Genomic DNA, 26,781 nt, shown 5'->3' with positions numbered 1-26,781 from the left:
CCGTGACCATTTTCACTGGGGCGTGCGGGTAGAAGGAGAGAGGTGGAGAGAGAGAGAGGGAGAGAGAGGGAGAGGGAGAGGGAGAGGGGGAGAGGGAGGGAGGGAGGGAGGGAGGGAGGGAGGGAGGGAGGGAGGGAGGGAGGGAGGGAGGGAGGGAGGGAGGGAGGGAGGGAGGGAAGGAAGGAGGGAGAAACAGACAGACAGAGGTATAGAGCATCGTGTTGATCCTGTGCAGTGCAGAACCCTGACGGTTTTGATTTATTTGCGACCGAATAAATGACAGAACGATGAAAACCAGCGGGAGCAAACCGGGTTAAGGAACGATCAGGGCTGGATGTGCACGCATCCAGACGCCATTCGCGCTCCGATAGATCCGATTAATGACACTGTGTTGATAGCGCTAATGCACGCTCTAAAAGCTCTCTTTGAATAGCTGGTGGGCACAGTGCTAACATCACTGAGGTAATGGTACCAATCTTGGCTGAAATGGATGTGCATGTCAGAGAGAGGAAGGTGGAGCCCTGGCCCATATTATTGATTGGAGTCCACTCTCCCAGGCAGCGGACAGAGGACCGTGGCCTTTTCTGCTGTATCGGTAGTTTCCTGGGTTTTACGAGGGCTGCGTGGGGGGGGGGGGGGGGGGTGGACGGGGTGGACGGGGTGGACGAGAGCCGGGGAGGGGGGGGGGAGAGCCGGGGAGGAGCGTTTGATTGCGTTTGCCGGCCGTGAGGAGTCATATTTCCATTTTCGGCGATTGCCGGCGGCCGTTGCTAAACTGATCTGTGAACGGGGAGTCTCCTTCTCTCTAGGTTCAAACACCACCAGCGCAGTTTGCGCTATAAACGGCAGACGTGTTCTCACAATTCACACGCACACACAAAAGAAAAGGTCTGTTGATCTCTCGTCTCCGTGAGCTGTTTCCGGTAGCTCTCCTAACCAGCATTCCTTTCTGCTTCCAGCACCCTCATCGTCGCGTGACCTTCTCCACCACCAACCCCGTACAGGACCCCCAGGATGCCTCCCAGCACAGCTACTACGACAGCGGCCTGGACGAGTCAGAGACGCCCAGCTCCAAGTCGTCATCCGGGCCTCGCATCGGGCCCCTCACCCTGCCCGAGGACCACTATGAGAGGACCACGCCCGACGGCAGCATCGGGGAGATGGAGCACCCAGAGAACGGTGAGCTTGCTCTCTCGCCCGTGTCCCTGTTCCGGGGGCGGCGGGGGCGGCGGTGGCATGCGGGGCCAAGTTGTGACACGAGAGGGAGGTTGTGTTTGTGCTGGGCTGTTGGTTTGGAGGGCACGGGCAGGGGCAGGGCTGGTGACAGTGACAGTGACGTGTGTCGTGTTTACAGATGGTGTGTTGACACGTCTGCTGTGTTTGTTGTGGCTGGCGCAGTATGTTTGGGTGTGTGTGTTTGTTTGCCTGTTCGTGTGTCTGTGCATGTTTATACGCGTGTTTAAACTTGCGTGTGTGTGTGTTTGTGCATGTGCTTGTTTCTATGCGTGTGTACACGTGTGTGTGTGTGTGTGTGTGTAAGTAGGTGTGTTTGTGTCTGTGTAAGTAGGTGTGTGTGTGTTTGTGTGTAAGTAGGTGTGTGTATGTCAGCAGTATGTCAGTGTCTTCTTCATCAGCAGACCCTCAGTCAGAACTCTAAGTCATTCTTAATGACCGTCTCTCACAAGTGCTAATTAAAAACCCCAACTAATGGAGCATTTGGCCTGTGAATAAATCTGCCCTGTGACATCTGTGCAGACAACACAGTGAGTTTGCCATCCACGTCCTCTGTCTCTCTCTCTCTCTCTGTCTCTGTCTGTCTCTCTCTCTCTCTCTGTCTCTGTCTCTGTCTGTCTCGCTCTGTCTGTCTCTGTCTCTCTCTCTCTGTCTCTCTCGCTCTCTCTCTCTCTCCGTCTCTCTCTCCCTCTGTCTCTCTGTCTCTCTCTCTCTCCAGCCAACTCATACAGGAGCTGGAGAGTAATAGCCTTCCAGTTCATTGTGCAGTCCGCCATGCACACTTTCACAGCCAAAACCTGTGTAAACACATGTGCAACCTGCCATTATTTCCATGGAGAGAACCAATGAAGCTCTACCCATGCTGAAAGCAGAGTCCATCAACATCATTCATATGCCATAAGGAGAGCATGGGGGCTTGCTATTCAACATTATCCATTGACAGTTCAGTTCTGTACCACAGAAATCACCACTTCACCACTATCAGAGAAATGAAACAACTCTCTCAGGACCCATCATGCAAAAATTCACCTTGACACAACGATGTTACAGTGAATTGTCATTATTTCCCTATCTGTATCTGTTTTGCGATTTAATTTCTAGTAAAAACCTGTAATCCATCTGAAGGTTTTTTTTTTACTATTTCAAGAGCAGTCAAAAAAGACTCTTTGTGTCTTTTCATCATGAGACGGTTTCCTATTTCTTAAGAACATGGCTTCCTGTCGGTTTCCTACCCAGGCTGTAGTGTAACGCAGGGAGGGCTGGCAGGCTGAGCGGCGGGCGGGCGGGAGAGGGGAACGTACTGTTAGGGACTCAGATGTCAGCCCCGCCTTGCAACGCTGGCTGCTCACAGAGAAAGCGGGCGATTCGCTAACAGGTGCAGCCAGCCTCCCGTTTGAACACTACCCTCACATGTAGTGTAGTATGATGTATTATGCATGGTCCTTTGCTTGTCTGTTGTTGTGTTGTACACCCTCTACACACACACACACACACACACTTCCAACCCCTGGCCTATATGATCATTAATAAAAAAAAAAATGAAAACATCCTTTGAGGAATCAAGGGGTTTTGGAGCCGGGTTTGGCTGGGTGGAGGAGGCAGTGAGAGTCAGGTTTGGCTGGGTGGAGGAGGCAGTGAGAGTCAGGTTTGGCTGGGTGGAGGAGGCAGTGAGAGCCAGGTTTGGCTGGGTGGAGGAGGCAGTGAGAGTCAGGTTTGGCTGGGTGGAGGAGGCAGGGAGAGTCAGGTTTGGCTGGGTGGAGGAGGCAGGGAGAGCCAGGTTTGGCTGGGTGGAGGAGGCAGGAAGAGTCAGGTTTGGCTGGGTGGAGGAGGCAGGGAGAGTCATGTTTGGCTGGGTGGAGGAGGCAGGGAGAGCCAGGTTTGGCTGGGTGGAGGAGGCAGTGAGAGTCAGGTTTGGCTGGGTGGAGGAGGCAGGGAGAGCCAGGTTTGGCTGGGTGGAGGAGGCAGTGAGAGTCAGGTTTGGATGGGTGGAGGAGGCAGTGAGAGTCAGGTTTGGCTGGGTGGAGGAGGCAGTGAGAGTCAGGTTTGGCTGGGTGGAGGAGGCAGTGAGAGTCAGGTTTGGCTGGGTGGAGGAGGCAGTGAGAGTCAGGTTTGGCTGGGTGGAGGAGGCAGTGAGAGTCAGGTTTGGCTGGGTGGAGGAGGCAGTGAGAGTCAGGTTTGGCTGGGTGGAGGAGGTGTTCTGGTGCTCGTCATGTAAAGGTTGAAAGCAGCGCAGAGAGACGAGGGGGAGACAAAGGAGAGACGAGGGGGAGACAAAGGAGAGACGAGGGGGAGACAAAGGAGAGACGAGGGGGAGACAAAGGAGAGACGAGGGGGAGACAAAGGAGAGACGAGGGGGAGACAAAGGAGAGACGAGGGAGAGACAAAGGAGAGACGAGGGCGAGACAAAGGAGAGACGAGGGGGAGACAAAGGAGAGACGAGGGAGAGACAAAGGAGAGACGAGGGGGAGACAAAGGAGAGACGAGGGGGAGACAAAGGAGAGACGAGGGAGACGTGGCCTCCTGGCAGGGAGACTGGGCGGGGCGGGGGGGGGGGAGGGGCTCTGACGAGGACGCAAAAGCCCTCGGCGACGGTAACTTGGGCCAGGGAGACCGGATGAGCCCAACCGCTAACCCAGGATAGACCTAATTAAAATGCAATTCTCACTTCGGGGAGATTGTTGAGAGACACAGAATGATAGATGAGGCAGGAATGGGGAGAGACAGCGGGAGAGCCTCCTCTCTCACATCTTTCTCGTGTGTGGGGGGGAGAGAGAGAGGTTTTTTGTTATACCTTTGTTAGAGTGAAGGTGAGTGACAGGGTGACAAGCGGCGCGGTAGCCAGGCTTCATGCCGTGGTTAGGAGGATGACTGCCAGGCGGAAGGGAGGGTGAGCGGCGTGTGTGTCACTCCATTTAAGCTGGATGAAAAGCAATATGTGAACCCCAGACTCCTGGCGTTTTCATCCTCGGCCGGTAGACGCGACGGAGAGGATGTGATTTCCTGACGCGAGGTGGCCTTTTGTGGCGGGATGGGGGGTGGGGGGGGGATCTACATTTTGAAAGTGTGCCTGTGTGCCAACAGCAGACAGAGACATAGTTTATGATCCACTTTGGCCTTTCCTTGGTTGGACTCGATATTTTCCGGGTGTGTTTGTGGAAATGGCAGCACTGTTGTATTTCATGTCTCCTGTTGCCCTTTGCTAGGTGAACCCATATTCAGCCTGCAGTTGGGGCTGTGAGTCAAAATGACTCAGCACAGATCCAGTGGCAGCATTTTCCTCTTGGATGGTTGGCAGCTTGTTTGGTTTGAAGAAGAAAAAAAAAAAAAGAATAAATAAAAATACAACTTTAACCATGGCTGTGAGGTCCGATCTATAAGGTGACTTCTAAAATCCATCTCTCTCTCTCTCCGTAGCAGGAATGAATAGGTAGATGCATCTTGTGTGATGATGAGAGGTGACATCTTGTGAGAGACGTCTGTTTGAGGCCAACCTTACAGAAACAGTCGTCTTCAGGGTGGAAACGGAACAGGAAACAGAATCGTTGGGGGGTGGGAGGGGTGTCCAAGTGATGCGTGTTAGGTAAGACTTCCTGTCTCACTGTGGTGAAACTGGGGGCTGGTTCTGTTCAGGTGTGATAATAGAAGTCTCTGGCAGCGAGGAGAGCTGGCTGTGTGGTGTGGTGTGGGTGGACTTGTGTGGTCTTTGACTCCCTCTCTGCCTCTCCTCCGTCTTCCATCTCTGCTCTCCTCCACAGACGGAAGATCGTTCTCTCCTGGTGCTGGACGTTAGTCTTCAGAGACACAGGAGTTCAGAGAGCTTTCTTAACAGCTCTGGTATTTGATTTGTATGCTACATGATCTGCAGCTACGCTATCGATTTTTTCTGGTTCCTTACTTGGTTGGCCTTGGCTGCTCTATTAGGCCACTACTGGATTGTTATTCTTGACTCCAGGCGGTTTGGTAGCGATCTACATTGAGTTCTACCCATGTGCGTCTTCTTCTGTGATGTGAACACTTGGACGAAGGCGGCTGGGGCTTGTGTTTCATGGTGAACCTTCTGTACTCATCATTTATTCATACTTTCCATACATCCACTTGTAAAATACATATTTAGTCTCTGGAAATGCCCCTAAAGAGTAATCTACAATACATAGGCTCAGGGGTGTCGAACTCCGGTCCTCGAGGGCCGCTGTCCTGCATGTTTTAGATGTTTCCCTGCTCCAACACACCTGATTCAATTAAAAGGGTTGTTATAACGACCATTCATTCGAATCAGGTGAGCTGGATCAGGGAAACATCTAAAACATGCAGGACAGCGGCCCTCGAGGACCGGAGCTCGACACCCCTGGGCTAGTATGAGAGGTGTGTGTGTGTGCGTGGGTGTGTGTCTGTGGGCTTGTGTGTCTGTGTGCTTGTGTGTCTGTGTGCTTGCCTGCTTGCGTGTGTTTGTGTGTGGAAGTGGATGCCAGTGTGGGTGGGTGTTTGGGCCCGTTTCAAAGGACGCTGCCAAGTTATTAAATGTGACCATATTTTGATGGACTGATAATGATTTCTCAGCCTGCTAATTTCCTTTGAAATGAACATTGCACGCTTTATGAACACTGCTCAACTCCTGATTTTGGTCAGATTTCATCTGCTGTAGGTCACAACAACTCATAAGTCCCACTGCAGTTTGTCGTTTTTTAAAGCCTCGATCCTGTGAGAACTTTTTTCTGTCGCTGGTCTCGTAGAAATGTTTTGACTTATGTTTTGACGAAATCCCTTTGTCACAATTCAGAATGTCCCGCACTCCACAAACAGAATCAGAGATGATGTGTGGAATAACATTTCTCAGATGACAGCATCAATTTCACTTCGGTGCCTAATTGAGTTGTTTTGATTCCATTTAGTCTGATTTCTCAAACGTTTCCGGACTCGTATTTTCTTCACGCCATGATCATGTGAAGCGATGCCATCTTTATCTCCTCGTGTTGGTCATGCTGGAGCCGCGAGGTACAGCCGCCACGACAGTCTGTGGGCCACATGACACATGGCCTGGGGCGTTTGACACCGCAGCGGCCCCATCAAAGGCCCTCTGTGCGGGTCGCTGGGGAGCTCGGGTGGCCCTCCTGCCCTCACCGTGTGTGGGTCAGTGGAGATCCACACTAGACCCCTTTCAGGGCCCGTGCTCTCCCCAGGGTGGGCTATCTCCTCTGGGATCGTTGCTTGGCCCTCTTGGCCTCGACTCAATGGAGGAGAGAAAGTCTGGTGGATTGTAGACAGGTACTGGGGTACACACACACACATAGACACACATGAATACAAACACAACCACACATGAATACACACACACACATGCGCACAAATGCACACAGTGAGGTTGGCCCAGATGGAAGTATTTCCATGTGGCTGGGTTCCCAGCACGGGGTCTCTGTGCGTCTCCCTGTGTGTGGACTCACTGCACATATGGGCCAGAGAGAGGGAAAGATGAAATGGAATAAAATGACATTTGCATAATAATAAGGATCTTTAGTGATGCCGTGTGATATTTCTCTCTTAGATGATGTACGGAGCTTTTCTTTTGAACTCATGTCAGGTGGTTTTATTTTTTTATTTTTTCTCTCCTGTTGATTTAAATCTCTCCATATCCTGTCCAAAACCCAGACACGAATGCCTCTCATAAATTACACTTTCACTTCCCCAAACTGTAAACTCAGTGGTGCATACAGTATTATGTATACGTGTCTGTCTGTGTTTGTGTGTGTGCGTGTGCACTCGCCTGTGCTTGTGCACGAGCATTTGCAAGTCTGTACAGTACAGTACACGCCCCCCCCCCCCCTCCCCCCCATCCGTGTTCTGAACGTGTGGAGGGGTGGAGGTGTTTCCTAAAAGCCAGAGCGGGCCGTGGAAGAGCGGGTGAGAAAGGAGGAGAGGAAGAGACGCAGAGAAAGACGACAGACTGAGAGACAGAGTGTAAGTCTAAGGGGGCTTGTTTGTCTTGCGGGTGCCAGTTTGGGCCCGTGCCCAGGTGCCAGTGTGGCGTGGCGATGCGGGGGCACGGTTTCACTCAGACAGATGGCACAGGGCCTTGTCAGAGTCCCTGCCTGTTAGTAGAATTGATTGCAGAGTCCTGTGCCAGGATCTCCCAGGACAGTGGCCTACGCCAGCCTATCCTGAGACCCCACCGTCCTACGGGGGGACGGGTCATGTGACCGGCAGATTTTTTTGGGGGCCGGGTGAAAATGCGTGAACAATGAGGGCCGGGGCGATGTCTCCCCCAGGGGGGGGTGTCGTCAGGGGTAACCTGACCTTAATTCAGAGCACATTCTAGCACAGCCATTGTGCCCTGCTAGAATCAGTTGCTGCAGTTTGTTGCTCTGATTTCTCTGTGTTTCTCGTCGAGCGAGCAGATTGGTGGAAGCTCCTTACCATGGCGGAATGATACGGCAGAGACGGGCGGCGGATGACCACGTTCTGTCTGAGGGGCTGTGGTGCGACCGAGCTGAATTTGAGCAGGGTGGATGTTGATGTATCAGCGTGTCATCGTTATGGATGTGTCTGGATCAACACCACCTCCGCCCACTCCCCTCCCGTACACACACACACACACACACACACACCACCTCCTCACTCCCCCCCCCCCTCTCCTCAGTGGCCCCTGGCAACATGACCCCCCATCCCACACACACTCATCCCACACATCAACCTGCGCTCTGCAGTGGCTGTAAACCGACCCCCCCCACTGAGCCGGCAGACCATTAGGGTGGAGAGCGTGAGGACGGGGTATCAGAGTGTGAACCATTGACCGTATCGCCATCTATGAAATCGTTCTATTGTCCTTCATGGTGGATTGGCGTAAACGCTCGAACGTGGAACGGAGCCTCTCATGACGAGTAGTTACGCCCCGTCGTTAACGCTTCCACAAAGCAGTCCATTGACACCAATTTTGTACAATCTTTTCTTAGACGTGAAACAGATTTCCTTAATGTTTCATCATCTTGTGAAGCTACTCTATTCGCTGTGGAAGGCTTTGAAAACAGAACTGAATTTTATACAAAGCCCAAAGAGTTATTTTTTTACAAAAAATACCAAGGAGTTGTTGAAATTCCTCTCAGGGAAGCAGCTTTGAATTTTCAACAGTGGTTCTCGGCCCTATTGTTCTGTTTGTCAAAGTCATTACTGGGTTTGTGCCACAACGCTCTCGGTAAATGATGAGCAGAAATCAGATGGGACAAAATCAAGTCAGACGGGGCTTATTAGCATCCCCGCGTTCTCCTTCTCAAAATTCTACATTTCTATTGACAAAACCCCAATCCTCTTACCATTAATTTAGAATGATATGAATGAATAAGCCTCTTTTAAACGATGCCAGTACTGTAAAACATAGAGGCTAAGAGCACCCAGATATAAGAGCATATTAACTCCTCCAAAACACCCTCTCTTAAGGACAGACATGGACGGCATTTAATAAGTGCATTTAATGCCACGCTATCAGCATGCGTGTCTGGCTTTAAGCTCTGTACGAGTGCATGGATTACTTTAGCAGGACTGGGTCCCTCGGTATCCACAGGAAAGTGAAAGATCTTGGAGTGGGATTGGGTCTGTTGGTTTCCTGTCTTGGAGTGGGATTGGGTCTGTTGGTTTCCTGTCTTGGAGTGGGATTGGGTCTGTTGGTTTCCTGTCTTGGAGTGGGATTGGGTCTGTTGGTTTCCTATCAGCGGGGCCCAGCAAGCTGAAGCTGCAGATTTGAAGGTGATGAAAAACGAGTGTATTGTGGGGTACTGGGGGAGAGGGCGACTTTTAAAGGGAGGATAATGTCTCCATTAGCCCAGAGGTGCTCCCCAGTGTCTGGTGGGACTCCTGGAGGAGGAAGAGAGAGACTGAAGGAGGAAGGGAGAGACTGAAGGAGGAAGAGAGAGACTGAAGGAGGAAGGGAGAGACTGAAGGAGGAAGGGAGAGACTGAAGGAGGAAGGGAGAGACTGAAGGAGGAAGGGAGAGACTGAAGGAGGAAGAGAGAGACTGAAGGAGGAAGGGAGAGACTGAAGGAAGAAGAGAGAGACTGAAGGAGGAAAAGAGAGACTGAAGGAGGAAAAGAGAGACTGAAGGAGGAAGAGAGAGACTGAAGGAGGAAAAGAGAGACTGAAGGAGGAAAAGAGAGACTGAAGGAGGAAGAGAGAGACTGAAGGAGGAAAAGAGAGACTGAAGGAGGAAAAGAGAGACTGAAGGAGGAAAAGACAGACTGAAGGAGGAAGGGAGAGACTGAAGGAGGAAGGGAGAGACTGAAGGAGGAAGGGAGAGACTGAAGGAGGAAGAGAGAGACTGAAGGAGGAAGGGAGAGACTGAAGGAGGAAGGGAGAGACTGAAGGAGGAAGAGAAAGACTGAAGGAGGAAGAGAGAGACTGAAGGAGGAAGGGAGAGACTGAAGGAGGAAGAGAGAGACTGAAGGAGGAAGGGAGAGACTGAAGGAGGAAGGGAGAGACTGAAGGAGGAAGGGAGAGACTGAAGGAGGAAGGGAGAGACTGAAGGAGGAAGGGAGAGACTAAAGGAGGAAGGGAGAGACTGAAGGAGGAAGAGAGAGACTGAAGGAGGAAGGGAGAGACTGAAGGAGGAAGAGAGAGACTGAAAGAGGAAGGGAGAGACTGAAGGAGGAAGGGAGAGACTGAAGGAGGAAGAGAGAGACTGAAGGAGGAAGGGAGAGACTGAAGGAGGAAGGGAGAGACTGAAGGAGGAAGGGAGAGACTGAAGGAGGAAGGGAGAGACTGAAGGAGGAAGAGAGAGACTGAAGGAGGAAGGGAGAGACTGAAGGAGGAAGAGAGAGACTGAAGGAGGAAGAGAGAGACTGAAGGAGGAAGAGAGAGACTGAAGGAGGAAGGGAGAGACTGAAGGAGGAAGGGAGAGACTGAAGGAGGAAGGGAGAGACTGAAGGAGGAAGAGAGAGACTGAAGGAGGAAGAGAGAGACTGAAGGAGGAAGAGAGAGACTGAAGGAGGAAGGGAGAGACTGAAGGAGGAAGGGAGAGACTGAAGGAGGAAGAGAGAGGTAGTACTATGGTGTTGGTCTCAGTGTGACTCACACAGTGCTCCACCCAGAGCAGGTAGAGACCCAGGCCCCAGGGAGAGCCCTGTGACTGGGGGGGGAGGGGGACGACTGGATCCTCTTCCGCCCCAGTTGGGCTGCTCAGCCTGGGTATCAGAGCAGCGCCCTGGGGGTCATCTCTCCATCAGCGGGCGACTGGGACCCAGCGCCACTGAAGCGCTCTCTAACTAGTGCACTGCCCCTCGGATGATGGATGGCACTTGAGGGACCGGAGCTGTGTGGGTCTGACATGTACTTCCTTATTTCCAGCCAGTCACAGAGGAGAGACGCTGCTGGCTTTTTAAGAGTTCTCTCATAGGCAGCGGAGGATATCCCACAATTCACTCTGGTTCACGGCCCCTGCCTACTCAACAAGGAGCACACCCGCATTTTAAAGTCATTCTGAAAATGGACCCATCCACTCCGCTGAACCCAAACCCCGGATGAGCAGGAAACTCTGGTGTCTGTTGACGACACGACCCAGAAACAGAGCACGTTCTTGTACATCGCCGAGCTTAATCTAGACGTGCTTCAGTTCGAGGAGATTTCACACCACTGTGCAAACGATGCTATCCGGCGAGGTCGTTAATGTATGCAACCGCACACCTCGTTCACGGCCTGTGCGGAACCAGATGAAATAACCCGCCTTTACGGAGCGCGTAGTGTGACAGCTAGAGAAGCCGTCTCTGCGTTTGTTTCTCGTACACAGCCTACCCTTGGGGGGCAGGTGGCGCCTCCGCTAGACTCCTGAAAGGTCATTTAACCAAAACATTTGGCCTCCCAGCACCACCTGAGCATCCCCATCTCTCTCCCCCCCTGCCTGGCCTACTTCTGCCACATCCAAGCACTTCTCCGGGCGCCAGCGTTCTTTGGACTTTATGATTATTTCTGTTCAAGGATTTCAAGGCTCTCAGCGAGAGACCCCGCGGGCTGAACCCTCTTCCTTCACACAATCCAGACAGAAACACGCGGAACTGAATGAGTATGAACAGTCCACAGAGAAGGAGAGGGAGGCTGACCTTCACGGGGAAATCAGCAGAGGTGATCGCCAGAAACTAGGTTGCTATGTTTCAGGCAAGTCTGCAGCCATCAATGAGCAAAATAGAGCAGGTTAAGGGGTCAATTATTCACCAGCTGCTGTCTACGATCTGATGCATTTCCCTTCTCCGTGTTCCAACATTTAGAGATCCCCCTCAACAAAAGCCTGCTTTGACGAGCTGAGGACTGGCCGACGGAAGAAACTGAGAAGACATGCTGGTCCGTGTTTGGCCTTACAAAAAGCATTTCTAGGACTTCCATTGAAATGTGCTCTGTTACGTAACACTGCCAGTATGCAGAATTCATTTCTTGGCCCAAATACAGCCCATCTCCAACCTGTCAGAAGGCATCTCTCACACACCAGCGATTGACTCATGTATATATAATTTCTACGGGGTGGAAAAAAATGCTTCTGTTCATTGAGGACTCACTATGTTGTGGTTTAGTGTACAGCGTTCAGTGTGTGTGTGTGTGTGTGTGTGTGTAAGCCACTCCTCCTTCCCTGGGTCTTCAGTAGGGGAATGTGTTAGGTAGTCTGTGCTCACTGGAGGGAACTGCTGTGAATACTTCCTGTTTACTCCTGTAAACAGGCTCAATGTGTCACAGCAAAACAAACAAACAAACCAACAAACAGGACCCAGGAATACTGTTCATAGTTCTTGTTCTCAGTATATTCGAGACTGTCACAATATATTCACACTGTGCTTCTGACAGCGAGCTACTGCTCTATTTTTACAGTGGCTGGAGAAGCGTGTACACAAACTCTTTCTACTCTCAAGCTAGGCGCTGGGTCCCACCGAAAGTAAACGCATCGCTATTAATTAAGCCTGCACCCCGATTACAGCTCATCAGGAAGACTTCTGCCTTCATCTCCGAAACGTAACGTGGCTGTCTGGTTCGTCTCCAGTCTCTGTGAGCTCCTGCTTCTCCTCCGTCAGGCCTCTGCGACGCACAGCGGAGAGCAGCCGCAGGGGGGGGGGGGGGTTGGGGGAGAGAGGCCGCGCTTGCAATCAGACCGAGAAGAGCGGTGTGAAATCCCAGGAAGAGAAGCTTTCCTCCTTGCCTGTGGGCAGGGGACCATACAGAGAAGAAGCCTGTCTCTCAGACACCCTGCACCTCCCACTGGCACTCTGATGCAAACAGCATGCAAACCATAACCCCCACACCAAGCTGTCGGCTGGGGGGGTTAAGCTCTACATGAAGCCCCTTCTCGCTGGAGCACTCTGGAGTGGGTGTGTGTGTGTCTTTACCTTGGGGGGGCTTGGATATTGCATGGGGGAAGGGGATCTATTGTTCTTGGTTGAACACTGTTTGTAAGAAGTGGGTTATATGGCGCGAGTAGCAGCCAGGAAGCAGACTGGAGAATGATGTGAGGGACGAGAGGGGGGGGCGTGTCTTCTGGCTTCAAGGATCCAGGTCCCTCGACCGAGCAGGCAGGGAAAACGGAGTCACCTCTCTTCAAAACCCAATCACCTGCTCTCTAAATCCAATCACCTCCCTGTTAAAGCCAGTGGCCTGCCAGTGCTGCTCTCTAGCCATCCTCTCTTTCCTCTCTCCCTCTTGTATCTCGCTCCCTCTCTCTCTCTCTCTCTCTCTCTCTGTATCTCCCTCCTCTCTCTCTTTTCACAGATCAGTTCATTTATCTCCCTTACTTTCTCTCTCTCGTTCTCTCTCTCCTCTCTCTCTCTCTTTCGCTCGCTCTCTCCTGTATATCTCTTCCTCTTCTGTCTCTCTCCTACTCTCTTCATCTCTCTCTTCTCTCTCCTCACTCTCTTCTCTCTCTCCCCTCTCTCTCCTCTCTCTCCCCTCTCTCTCCCCTCCTTTCTGTCTCTCCCCTCTCTCTCCTCTCTCTCTTCTCTCCTCTCTCTCTCTCCTCTCTCTCTCTGTCTCTCTCTTCTCTCTTCTCTCCTTTCTCTTCACTCTCTTCTTTCCTATCTCCTCCCCTCTCTCTCCTCTCTTCTCCCCTCTACTGTCCCTTCTCTCTCCCATCTCTCTCCCCTCTCTCTTCTCTCCTGTCTCTCTGGTCCGTCTGTTTGGAATATGCTAGAGCCCTGCTCTTCACCCGGGACAGACGAGACGGCGAACTCTCAAGTGTTGGTTCCACAGCTCGAGCACATTTATTCCAGGCAGTGCTCCAGGAGGAAACAGGTTTGGGCAGGAGGGAAGAAAAAAAAAAAGAGATGTGAAATATTTCCTCTGGCCCTCACTGTCTTTGGCTTCTTCTTTAACCTGATGTGGACTCCTTTGATGTGTCATCCATGTGTGCACCGCGTTCGAGGGGCCCTGTTCCCCTCCCGCAGGTGGGAGTGTGGTTTGTGTGATGTGCGTGGTAGGTAGCTAAAAGGGTCAGAGCCATGTTTCTGTGTACGAGGGAAGCACAGTGTTGTTCAGTTACCTAGGCGCTCGAGGCTCTCCTAATGACTGCGTAGGAGCAGGCAGTGGAGGATCCTGCCCAGGCTGATGTGGAGAGCTCCCCTGGGCCTCACCCTGCGCCCACAAGCTGCCAGCTGCACATTTGAGGCAAATACGGTGCTTTTCTTTCTGGGTAAAAAAAAAAAAAGGTCTTAAACACAGTCAGTTTGTCCGTGCTTCTTTAACTTGGGGGGGCTGAGTCACTGCTGCAGAAAGGGAGCACCCCGTAGCGTAAACGAACGCCCCTTGTGATTGGGATGATCCGAAAAACAGGCATGAGTCTATATTCAGTTATTGACTTTGGATAGAGGCTCACCAGAATGAGGGCAGTGGGTTGCGGACCTATTTAATTAATTAGGAACGGTAGAATGGAAGATGGATAAGAATCAGGGGCACAGACTAATTTCAGACCTGTCAATCAATAAGCCATACAACAATGGGTTTACCCTGGAGTGCTGTTGGTCCCCATAGAGCAACATGCACTGTAGTATTGTGTGTGTGTGTGTGTTTGTGTGTGTGTTGGAGTGGTCATGGTGTGTGTCTGTACATTTTACTTTCTTTCTTGTCTCTCCCCCCCCCCCATTCTACTACACACCCATTTGTGTTACAGTTCGCACCCAGCACAGTTGCACCCTAACCTACTTACTGCACAAAGAAATCTCTAAACTGCACAGAGCAACAACATAGATCCACGGTCAAAAGGCTCGGCTTTGACGTGACATGCAGTGCTTGGCCGCTGCAATTATTTCAAAGTACTTAGCAATGATTGCGGAATGCAACTGCTGATTGCACAGCACAGCCCAGCCCTGCGCCTCACACACAACACCACTGGGCAACACACGGCGCATAGCAACCGACACATAGCAACGGCTGCGCAGTGCTTAGCAACAGCCGAAAGGGAAGAGGAACTTAGAGGAAGGGTGTTGCAGATGTGCCCACACACCAGCTGGTGGTCTTATCTGCGGCCCCTCGAAAAGGTTCAGATGGGAAACTCGCTTCGTTTGACGCGCTAAAGTCTTCTCTGTCACCCCCCCCCCCCCCCCCCCCCCTCCACCTCTCATCCACAGACATGCGCTCCATCCCGGACGTGGCCATGACGGGGAACTGCACCCAGGAGTGCAGCGAGCTGGGCCACTCGGACGCCTGCTGGATGCCCGGACAGCCCTCCCCGGTCCGCAAGGCCAGGAACCCCCCCAAGCTCTCCACCTTCGTGCCTTACCAGGAGAGAGGGAGCCTGGGTCGCCTGGCCAATGGGAACGCCAGGTTGGGTGGCGAGGAGCACAGGGCCCGCCTACCGCCCTCACGCAGTGCCTACTCCAACGCCGGCCATGCCCCCGGCCAGGACTGCCCAATGGAGGAGGTTCCCCTGAGCGTGGCCTCCGAATTCCCGCCCACTTCCCCTCCTAGCCACACCCCCAAGCGAGAGATCTACCTGTGAGAAATCTCTCACTTCTGATTGGTGCAAGGGTGGAACCGGCCACAGAGACACCCACTTAGGTAAAACATCCTTTAGTGGATCAGAAACTATAAATATATATATATACTGACACAAATGCCCATTTTGTAGAAAATGATTCATCAGTGGTATGTGCAATAGCATTTCTTTTTTTTTCCATGTATTTATTTATTTATATAGTTTATTTATTAACTTATTTATTGAGCAGTTAGTCCACTTTTTTAATATTTTCATTATAGTCATACATTCTCTTTGAGAGCATTGGCTGAACAGATCATAGAAAAACAGACACAATTTCCCTTCAGAAACACATTTACTTAAGTCAGTGAAATGTTCTGTGGAACTTCAAAGATGTGACCAGTGCTTTAGTGCCATAACCAGATAACAGTCAACATATAAGCGCTACGGCCCTGAAGGAAAGCTTTCGGCTTTTCATTCGCAATCAGTGGAATGGCATTTCTAAATGTACAGTGATGTAAATACATTGCAACGGTGTAAACTGTATATATTTCTGTCTGGCTCAAGCCGATAAACTAGCCTCAGAATTTTAGCACTCAAGCTTTTCTTTGCTGCTGCTGTTTAAACTTGATCCAACCCGTTTGTAGAAGCCAATACTTAGAAGGTGTGTTGAACGCTCTCAGAATCCCATCCCCTCAGCCTCACACGAACACCTGTGCCCTCCGCTCTGCCGCCAGTGACAGACAGAGGGAGTCGTGGGAGAGAACAGCTTTCTAACGGAGCATGCGTGTTCCGGAAGACTCAGCACTGTGACCCAACTCTCCTCGTCGTGGAAACGGGCCCCTTTCTAGAGCTCCCAGACCCCTCTAGAACCCTCTAGAAGGGGCCTTCCAGAAGCCTCTTCGCTTTGAGCCTCCTCCTCTTCCCCCTCCCTCGCTATTGATGTGACTACACCCACTGTTTAACTTGAAAAAACAACCTTCCAAACCTACTTACCCCATTCCTCCCCCTCCCTCCCTCCCCTCCCCCCCTTCTCTCGAGACCGAACAACGGAAAGTGAATCCATTGCCCTCCTCGACGAGGTCAGCATCGGGGTGAACCCCCGTCCCCGGCCTCGTTGGGGCTTCTCCTCACGATCCGCGTCTGAGTTCCTCTAGTTGTGATGAATTCATAAGGAGGTATTCACGCAGGCTCCTGCTTGAGACCCCTTCAGAGCCGAGGGGTTCCTGGAATGACAGGAAGTGTGGTGACTGAGGCTCTCTCTCTCGCTCGCTCGCTGGCTCACAGACCTCGTCTGGACGAGTGTTGTCCCATTCACCGGCTGATTCCTCTCCAATCAGGTTCCCAGCTGCTGCTCTGCTCTCCGCTCGCATTCGTCCTGTTAGAGAGAGCCAAACGGGCACATCATCCCGACCAATGGCGATGCCTTAGAAAACCTATGGTCACTGTTTTGTTTGGGAATTATTGTTCGCTAGTGTTAAATGCATGGTTAGCAGAAACACATATGTTCATCTGGATCCCTCTGAACACAATGGTAAGGGTAGGTAAACCCTGTACTCCTTGCCGCTATTATTGTCCTTGTATTGAGGGCGTCATAAGTTTACTTCATTAAGCTGTTGTGGCTCTCTCTTCCCTCGGAACACACAGAAAATACAAGGGCATTTTAGGCTTTATCTATCTTGACAACGACAAAGATTTATTTTCAAAGCAATTCTGAAGCAGCTGTCTGAAGGACACTGCCTATTAGTCGGTAATTGGATGACGGTGAAGCGACCAGCCTGCCTTGCAGCACTGTAGCATAACTCACGGCCTGTTGATTTGTACACCAATCTGATCTGATTTGTTGCTACCTTCACCCCTTTTCTGGCCTCCTCCTTCTTCTCCTCCTCCTCCTCCTCCTTCTTCTCCTCCTCCTCCTCCTCCTCCTTCTTCTCCTCCTCCTTCTTCTCCTCCTGCTCCTTCTTCTCCTCCTCCTCCTCCTCCTCCTCCTCCTCCTCCTCCTCCTCCTCCTCCTGCTTCTTCTCCTCCTCCTCGTCCTCCTCCTCCTTCTTCTCCTCCTCCTCCTTCTTCTCCTCCTCCTCCTCCTTCTTCTCCTCCTCCTCCTTCTTCTCCTCCTCCTCCTCCTCCTCCTTCTTCTCCTCCTCCTCCTCCTCCTCCTTCTCCTCCTCCTCCTCCTCCTTCTTCTCCTCCTCCTCCTTCTTCTCCTTCTCCTCCTCCTCCTCTGTGCGTGTCTGTGGAGTAGACCTGTAGTGGGTCAGAGGAAATATGGCCCTAGGATGGAGGATATTTCCCCAATTAGGGGAAGTAATGAGTGAGCAGTGGAGTTACTGAACACACCCCAAGGACAGCCACATGATCCAGACCCATCCGCAAAACTACAATCATTAAAAAAGGGTGTATTTTTATCTGAACGCAGCTCACTGCCCCGTCGCCGGCAGCACGTGTCGAATAATTAAAGTCCAAACATTTGAAAATGACTGGACATGGCGATGATTAAATAAGGAAGGTTATTATCCAGCCCTGAGGTAGAGGAAAAACACGGTATTCTGTTTTTAAAACCATTTAGCAAGTGGAATAACAATCCAGCAAGAGTCATGATACACTGTGATTATACCCCCCCAGGACCTCCAGCCCCACTCTACTCCTGCCCAATCTGCAACCCCCTCCTCCCCATCCCCCCAGACTGGCCGGCCTTTCCCTCCGCCCCCTCACGGCCCCCATTTCCATGCTGCTGAAAGCGGCTTCGCAGCGCCCAGAGTAGCGAGTGGGTTCACTGACCTGGAATTAATGCTAAGTGTGAAAGATAGCAATGAGTGATAAAACCTCGGCCACACAGATCCCAACCACTGGTTCAGTACCCTCTCTGACTCCACACCCTCATTCTCCGGCACTGACTGCAGTCCCAATCACTGGCTTTGACCACTCAACTGGGTCCGTGTTAAAGCTGCTATCCTCAGAGGATCTGGTAAGGGTTGCCAGGTTTGTCCGTGTGCTAACCACACTTTAAACGACAAGGTGGAACTCTCATCCAGCGTGCCCAAACCCCTCGTTTTGATTCCACTCCAACTGGAACAGCAACGGCCGGACTGAAATCCTCACAGACACCAGCCGCGCTCTTGAATCAAGGTTTCTATTCCCAGAGTGAATGACTGTCGGACTCTCTATCATACTCCAGCCTGAATCGCTCAGTAAGACTCTTTTTGAATTCCGAATCACAGGGTCTAGCTTCTCTTTTGAACTCATGCTGAATCGTTCGTTGACCTCTCTCCAGGACAGAGAATAACATGAGCCACCTTGATACACACACACACAATGTCCAATCATGTTCTGTTTGTGTTTTGGTGTCTGTATCATGTTGAGATCACCTCAGCATCCTGGCCCCTCTGTACCTGTAAGGTGATTGATGCTGTGAACAGATGGACCAGATTGCGATGAATTGGCAAATAATATTTTTCTTTGGAGACTACGACTATAGTTGTGACTAACGTCTCCAAAACGTATACTGTACATAGACCTCCACAAACCCATGTGTGCTGTCAACCAGGCTATGAGTTTAGCATGAATTCCAAAGATAATTGGTAGAAATTGTTTACTGTTTTTGCTGAGATGTTAGTGCTGGTTCCTGTTCAAGAACCCTCTCCTTAATGAACTGATTATTCACTGCACATTTCACCTAAAATCAAGACAGCTGCCTTGAAAGTATATCTTTCAGCAGGAGAGGACCAAGTTGTTATCCTAATTGTTGGTTATATTTATATAGGACAAAATGCTTGTGATGCCATGTGTTTGTACAGTTTTATGTACATGCAAGTGAAGCTTTCTAAAAGTTATGACAAAAGCCGATGGCATATAAAAATTGTAATGTGTTTTCTTGAGATGTGCACATCTTGCCTTGGTTGGATTGATCTTTGCTGAGTCAGTGTGAATGTGGCCGCTCTATGCCTGCACCCTAGTCTTTCACCCATCGCCGCCCATCAGGGCTTTATCTGAATTTGTGTTTATTGTGAACAATGGATTGTCTGATCCTACCGGTTTGTTTAATGCCCATGTGTTTCGTTTCTGTTCTGTTTTCGCATGTTGACAAGTTCCCTTGTAATAAGTCCTTAAAAACTTTGTAATAAAATTACTTCGGAAAAAAAGGGGAAAAAATATGCTTTGGGGTTTTCTTAATTTTGTATTCATTCACATTTTTTCTATTGTCTCATGTATTGGACGTGATCATTTAGATACCCAAATGTGCTGGTATTACATATTCACACGGTACAGCAGCCTCTATTGTATGCTTTGGATATTGTGAAATTTAATTGGCTTCAAGGCTGTTATCTCTGGATGACTTAATGGTCTCTGCATCTCAGCTCGGCGGTGGAATAAAACTCAACCGTCACATCCGGCCCAATCACAATCCAGCTCGTGTGTATCACTGAGCCCGTAGTTTTTCAGAAGTACGCTTTAGTGCTGACTGTCTATCAATCAATTATTAATACGTGTGCAATCTACGGATACAAAGCCTACACTAGACGTTTGTGCTGGCTCAGTATTGAGGGATATTACCTCCTTTTTTAGTCATGCAACTGTCTGTATCGATATTCGGAAAAGTCACTTGGCGTTTATTGCAGAAGAGACCCCGAGTTAATCGACACGACACATTACAATACACAGTACAATAAAGCCAGAACGGCAAAGATGGCTGTTTAGCCAATACTCAATCCATATGACATGTGTAGCCAGTTTGATGGTTTGTAATTCATGATAGATTTCTGTGTGTAGGCTGGCCTACTGAGGATTCCGATGACAAGATTAAAGAAATGTGTGTATATCGAATGTGTTTAAAACTAAATACTAAAGACGGTTTATTTTGTACAGGAATGCTATTGACTGGCGGAAATGACCAAATGCAAACCCAAAACTTGAGCCATTGAGGAATACCAAAGTGACCCCTCCTGGAAGCTGCAGGTACTGCACTGAAAAATAACAAAAAATTAAATAAATAAAAAACTGACGGCATGCATAGACTCCGGTTCCAAACTTTGAAATTTGATTAAATCTGAATAAAATAAACCGATAACACTTTTCAATACATTCAGACGTGTTTGCCTGATGTTAAAATGAATGGGCTGGGTTTACAGGTAGGCTACATAACACGCATGACACAGTCAACAAAGGTTCATGTAAAGTAGGGCCTACTATAGTCCAGCCACCGTCTCCTTCATACTGCAGCATATTGCATCGATTTGTCTTTTCCTTCTTCACACGTCTTCCGCAGGGGCCATATACAAATAGCTACAAGTGCAGGGCTATTCAATGAGACGATTATTTGTGATGCAACACCTGCCTTTGGCGTCGGAGCATTCATTAGAGTGTGGCGGTATAGCCTGTGCAGAAACAGAAAGGCTCTTCGCTCCTTTACCCGTTTCCTTAAGATAAAACTACCCCTCGGCAACTGCCGCTGTTGATCTGCTGTTGCCGTGGAAACCTGGCCGCTCTCTCTCCCTTCTCTATCACCCACGCTCTCCACTGCTCGCTTCGTTAAGCGCTCTGCTGCTGGCAATTAGAAATGAATCCAGTGGCAAAGGGTGGCTGCCTTCAAAACGCAGCCTCCAATTAAACACTGTCAAATAACAATGTTTCTTCAAGCCACATCGGCACTCAATATAATAAACCATAGCCTACGTCTAAGAGCCAGTGTGAGTTTAAAAAGCATGAATTCCTCGTTTCGCAAGACAAATACCTCAAAAAGCAATTGCTTTTATTTTTTTTATGTATTTTTTACAAATAACGGTGAGTAGGCCTACTAAACACGTGTCTGTACAGATCAGATCAGATTTGATTTCAGGCACGTTAACATCAAAAACCTATATTGAATGCTCTGTTAGACAAGGAAATGTCCCAAAACACCATGTCACACGGCCGATCTATATTTAGCCCTACGTAAGAAAACATGTTTATGGGTGATTGATCCGCATGCACATCACCATCCTGACCAGTGAGCTTTCACACAGTAGAGTGAGTGCTTTAAACAGATCTAGCCATTCATAGCTGTCACAGCACACACGACTGGGCATGATGCTTAGCAAACAGCGTCTAAGCAAGGGGAGCATGGAGCTCATAAGCTTTAAAGAACCATAGAAAGTCTCTGGTACATACAGTTACCCTCGACGTTTGTGGGCAACTACTACCTTGTGTATTGACTTTCATACACTGAAGACGTAATTGCTGCATTAAAATCAATGGAGCAATTTAAAGAGCATCATCATTACAGGAGTTTTGGTGTAAAGTCGATAGCTACACTTGAGAAGACTCCTCGCTGTATGTCCTACATAAACCACCTTCATTATTTCAAAATCAAAACACGCGCACAGTCACACGCACGCACGCACATTAAAGCTCAAAAAGTAAGCTACTGTTTTCAGTTGATTGTGAAAGTGCTAGCGCTCCGCTGTTGTCTTTCACGACCTCACTTTCTCATTTAACAGTCTATTACCTCCCACCTGATCTCAATCTTCCAATCATCTCTGATTCCAGAGCTACACGTGAGCCGGACGCGCTGACAGAACTAAATTTCACCTAAAACCTCGTGGCGAAGGTTTCATTATACAGCGTTGAAAAAGACAAACCTACGCCCCTGCTTACAACCGTTATTAAACCCCACGGTACAGAAACGAACTCACTAAAGCATATCTAGCTCGTTAGGATCAATCAACCAATCAATTCCGTTTCTCAGTGGCGTTGTCCACAAATTGACAGTAAAAAAATGCTTAGGCCTATACGCAATCAACGAATCCTGCACCCCTCATCTCTCCACATGACAATTTTCAGTGGTGACTGGGTTATGTTTATATACCGTGTACACCCCTATTGCTTATTGAGTGCGGCTCCAAGTGTTTAGGAGGCAATTTCAGTGGATATGGAGAGCATTTCAGCCTCTCCATGTTAATTCTAGGTTCCTACTCAATCCTTCGGCAGAATGCCGTCCTCACTCCTCTCTGTTCCGCTTCGTCGTCTCTCAGTTGAACCCCTGTCAAGACCGCTTAATTGTTTCATGCCTTGGAAAATAGTGCAGAGAATATCGATGGAACAGCTGCAGTCCATCATTTATGTAGCCTAAGTTTTAAATTTGTATTTTTCCACCTCCCCTTATCACAATTTTGACAAATCACCTTCCAATAAGCACAAATCAAATGTGCAAATCTGTATGTCTGTGACTTTTTTCTCTGTATATTGTTTTTCTGTACAGGTATTTGATGGATTTCTATTTTTAATTTTTCCAATCCAAGTTAGACGGATGATGGATAATTTTAGTTAATTAATTTAATAAATTAATTTAAATTTAATTTAATTTATATTTTTTAATTTTTAGCCTGAGTGTAATTCAGGATTCAGACTGATGGGTGGGCTTCAAATCCCTTAACGACTACTTCTAAAGCGTGTTTTTTAAAATGTTTTTTATGATCAACGCTCACACTTGTAAATATAATGTTCGAGGTCTCCCGTGATTCCTTGTATCTGTCACTGCAGGATTAAGTCAGCCGTAAGTGTTTAACACCACGGGATCTCTGAGTTTCCTGGAATCGCTTACCACTTGTACCACTTCCCTACACCTATCCAAGAGGACTGTTCTTAAAGAGCTCCATTTGCGTCGCTCAACCTGAGAAACATGACACCTAAGCAGTAATCTAATTAGCTACAACCACTGTACAAGTCCAAATGGAATTAACACCGTTTGCCTTTTTGTTACATGTCTTCAACGCTGTCGTCAAGCTGTATTAGCGTGTCTGTCCAACCTTACCCCCTCCCTGCCATTAGAGGCTTAGACTGAGCACTCACAATGCCTTAATACCGTATGCAACAACACACAAAGGCTGCTGAAATAGTCTTTAGTCACACAAGCTCCCCCGGGGATTCATCCACAACCTCTTACTTCCTGTTACTCTGACTAACCTCCGACTGCCGCCGCAGAACAGCAGTAACGGCCTGTCTGTGGGCGTTCCTTCTCTCTCACCCATCTCATATTCAGATGCAGTTTCTCCTCAACAAGTGTGCACAGCTCCTATAATGGATTTATACATCCAAGGCTGTTTCCTCTTAAACCAGCTTCTCGTATCACACACACACACACACACTGCTGGGGAGTCTCCACAGTCATGCAGTGTACCTTGGCCCACTGTGAGCAGCTGCCCTGTCTCGTTCAGAGTGACAGGCTCTAACCTTTAGGAGTGACTGACCCATATCCACAGGGACTGTCTGCTTGGACAAGGAGTTCAGAGTAATCATGTCCTTACTCAGAGAGAGAGAGAGACAGAACGAGTTAGGGAGGGAGAGGAGGAGGGGGAGGGGCAGGAGACGGACAGTGAGAAGGAGAGAGGGGGTTGAGAAAGGGAGAGGACAGAGAAAGAGAGGACAGAGAAAGAGAGAGACAGACAAAGAGAGAGACAGAGAAAAAGAGAGACAGATAAAGAGAGAGAGAGAGAAAGAGAGAGACAGAGAAAGAAGGGGGCTAAAAGGAAGGGGAGACAGAGAGAGGGAGACAGGGAGAGAGGGAGTGAGGGAAAGAGGGAGTGGAGGAAGCTGTAGTAGGATGAAGGAGAGCGGGCAGGGCCCGTGGCAGTCCAGGCCTTCAAGCAGTGCCTTCTCCTCACTCGATCATCATCCATCTATCTCCTCTCCTGTGGTCAACGGGTTAGTTCCAGCTCTGTGACCAATCATTTATTTCTGGTCTCATGGCCGCTTGTTGGTTTCCGGTTCTATGGTCAATCGTTTATCTCTGGTCTCATGGTCAGTCATTTATTTCCAGTTCTGCGGTCTGTGATGTATATTGTATATTTCTGTTGTCGTAGACCTTGGTGTTGTTTTGAATTGTTACACTGTGTTACCTGTGGTTTCCCATAGTCGGTCTTTGTCAAGCCTTTCCTGCATGCTTTTATTCATTGGCAGGGGACTTTCTTAATGCTGTGGAAACTGTGTATCTGTGAGAGGCAGCTCCCCAGAGACACTGAAAAGCATCAGCCATGCAGTACATGTAGGAGAAAACAGGTGCTTGTAGAGAGAGAGAAAGAGAGAGAGGCAGAGAGAGAGGGAGGGAGAGGGAGAGGGAGAGGGAGAGGGAGAGGGAGAGGGAGAGGGAGAGGGAGAGGGAGAGGGAGAGGGAGAGGGAAAGGGAGAGGGAGAGAGGAGGTGCGCGAGAGAAAGAGAGAGAGAGAGTGAGTGCCCGAGAGAAAGAGAGAGAGAGGGCAGGTGGAGGGAGGGATGGAGAGAGAGATATAGAGAGTGTGGCGCATGAGAAGAGGAAGGTGGGAGGTAGGGAAGGAGAGAGAGAGAGAGAGAGAGAGAGAGAGAGAGGGGGGGGGGGGGAGAGAGAGAGAGAAAATAAGAGGAGAGAGGGAGTTCTATAGAACAGAGATATGTTAAGTAGGTGTGCTGAATATGTATGTTGAGTATCAATATTGACCTGCTCTATAGCCAAAGAAGACTTTCATTCTACCAATTGAAATTGATAGAATGACTCTAAGGAACTCTAAGTTCTGCAACAATATATATAAATACGAGTTGAATTGTGTTACTGTAAAGACAGGAAAGATGATGACTTCTACATTGTCTTTTTTCCAAGGAAACGTGTCTTAACATCCTGTCAGACACAGTATACACACAACACAACAAGAGTAACAACATAACACACACAGTTGCACCTTTCCATAAACTTGTTTCTGGAGTGTTTTCTTTAATTATGCTCTACCAAGGGGAACTAAACTCCTGAATAGCGTGGCTGTTTCCAGGCCAGGGATCAGTCTTCGTGACCTGATGGAAGCAGGGTGAAGAGTGGGTTGAAGGGGGGGTGCCTGGGATCATGTGCACCGATACGTGCACTGCGTGTAATGACTTTGCTGTTGAGGTCTGAGTAGTCAGAGGTGAGGAGGCCATTGTTTTTGGAGGAGTTGGGTGTGATACGCATGAGTGTGCTCCCACTGGAGGCAGTTAACAGGTTGAAGGAAAAGGGGGAAGAGTTCGGGAGAATGAGCAGAGTTTTGTAAAAGCAGTAACAGGGTGATGGGGGGAGGGGGGGTAACAGGAAGTACTTTGAGTTTGCGGATGGCAGAGAGTGTTTGTTGATAGATGTGTGGACAGACAGGATACAGGCGTGGTAGTAGCTAAGTGGTGCGTGTAGGGCTCTAGAACATGGATGGAGGAACAGTTAGACAGAAGTCTCGTTTGTTGCCGTGCTTGTAGAGACGAGATGTGACACGACGTGTGAGCTCCAGACTTTGGTGTGTGAAGGCAGCTGGGTAAAAAGCTGTGCTGCGTTGATGGGCTTGTGAAGACGTTTGCCGGTCCATACAGATGGAGAGAGGCGTGCGAGGTTTAGGGATGCTGGAAGTGACTGTAGAAGCAGAATTGGCATCTCCTGGAGCAGGATAGACAGTCTCCATGATGGAGTGGGGGGGAGGCTTCCTCCTTTAGAAGATGAATGCTGACAGGAAGGATCCCACAGGACCAGCGCACTCTGTCTCATTTGAAATCTAAAGGGAAGACACTTCTGATTAACTACACACCTATGCTTTCAGACACTTTTAGAAGAAACTACTGGATCTCCACAGGTCTGTGTGTACGATTCGATACCGGGTGTTTTATTTTCTGCGCTTCACTTAGAAGACCAGCGTTAAGGAATAGTAACTTGATATCAAACTAAATGCAGTAGATGTTTGTGAGGTATGGTTATCCATTTTTTGATTTCCCTGTGATTCTGTGATTCGTTTGATCATGTGATTCCTTGTGATGTCTCCCATGTTAAACGGTTGGTGGAGTCGGAAACGGTGACCCGATTTTCCAAGATAATACAGACTTTCAGAAAAATTGTGTCATGGAAGAAATGCAAATTTTGGGTATCGCTGGCAAAACAACTCCCAAAGCATGCTTCTAGAAAAGGCATAAGGCCATCAGCTTATCATATAATGACAGGTCTATCCCCAAAAGTCAACTGTCACTGTTGAAAAACCAGCCCAAAAATTCTGTTTTACTGCCATGAAAAATTCTTATTTTTTATGTTCCCTCCTCCTCTCTATCGCTCTCCTTCCCTCTTTACATCACCCTCACCCTCTCTCTCTCTCTAACTTTCTGCTCCTATTAAGTCTCACTCTATTTCTATTCCTCTCTCCTCTCAGTCGAGTGATCTCCCTCAGAAGGAAACTCTCTCTTGGTGTCCATCAGAGCTAATTAGACTTGTCTCTCTCACTCTCTCCGTCTATCTTGTCTAATTAAAAGTCTCTCACTCTCTCCGTCTATCTTGTCTAATTAAAAGTCTCTCATTCTTTCCTTCTTCCTCTGTGTCCATTGCACTCTGAGTAGAGATCTCACTCTCGTCTTTCCCCCTGCAGCTTCCTAAGTGAATAAACTCACTTTCTCCTCTCATTCTCTCCTTTTGCGTCGGCAGTAAATTAGACCGAGAGCTGTTGGTAATTGAAGATCATTGTCTCTCTCCAGACTAGGAATGCTTCTCAGAGGCTGGCCTTGCAGAGCATTTCCTCTCTCCTTTCACCACCCAGACAATATAAGCCCCCGTTGTTTGTTTGCTTATCGTCTTTATCCCCTAAACTCCAAAAGCCTTTTGGAATTTGACTTTTTTTCCTTTCATAACTGCC

General features: G+C 49.1%; 1 protein-coding gene across 1 annotated transcript in view; it reads left to right on the top strand.

Moving 5' to 3' along the window:
* The window catches only part of pcdh1a (protocadherin 1a), a 55,967-nt gene extending 38,899 nt beyond the window's left edge, over positions 1-17,068 (top strand). The window contains exons 4-5 of the mRNA XM_047047571.1: positions 960-1,179; positions 14,805-17,068. Of these exons, the coding sequence (XP_046903527.1) occupies positions 960-1,179; positions 14,805-15,175 (591 nt within the window). The 3' untranslated portion in view covers positions 15,176-17,068. The remainder of the gene's footprint in view (positions 1-959; positions 1,180-14,804) is intronic.
* The last annotated feature ends 9,713 nt before the right edge of the window (positions 17,069-26,781 follow it).

This window comes from Hypomesus transpacificus, chromosome 23 (genome assembly GCF_021917145.1).
Source record: "Hypomesus transpacificus isolate Combined female chromosome 23, fHypTra1, whole genome shotgun sequence".
NCBI classification, from domain to species: Eukaryota; Metazoa; Chordata; class Actinopteri; order Osmeriformes; family Osmeridae; genus Hypomesus; species Hypomesus transpacificus.
Note: the sequence above shows the minus strand (reverse complement) of the source record. Positions and strands in the feature narration are given on the sequence as shown.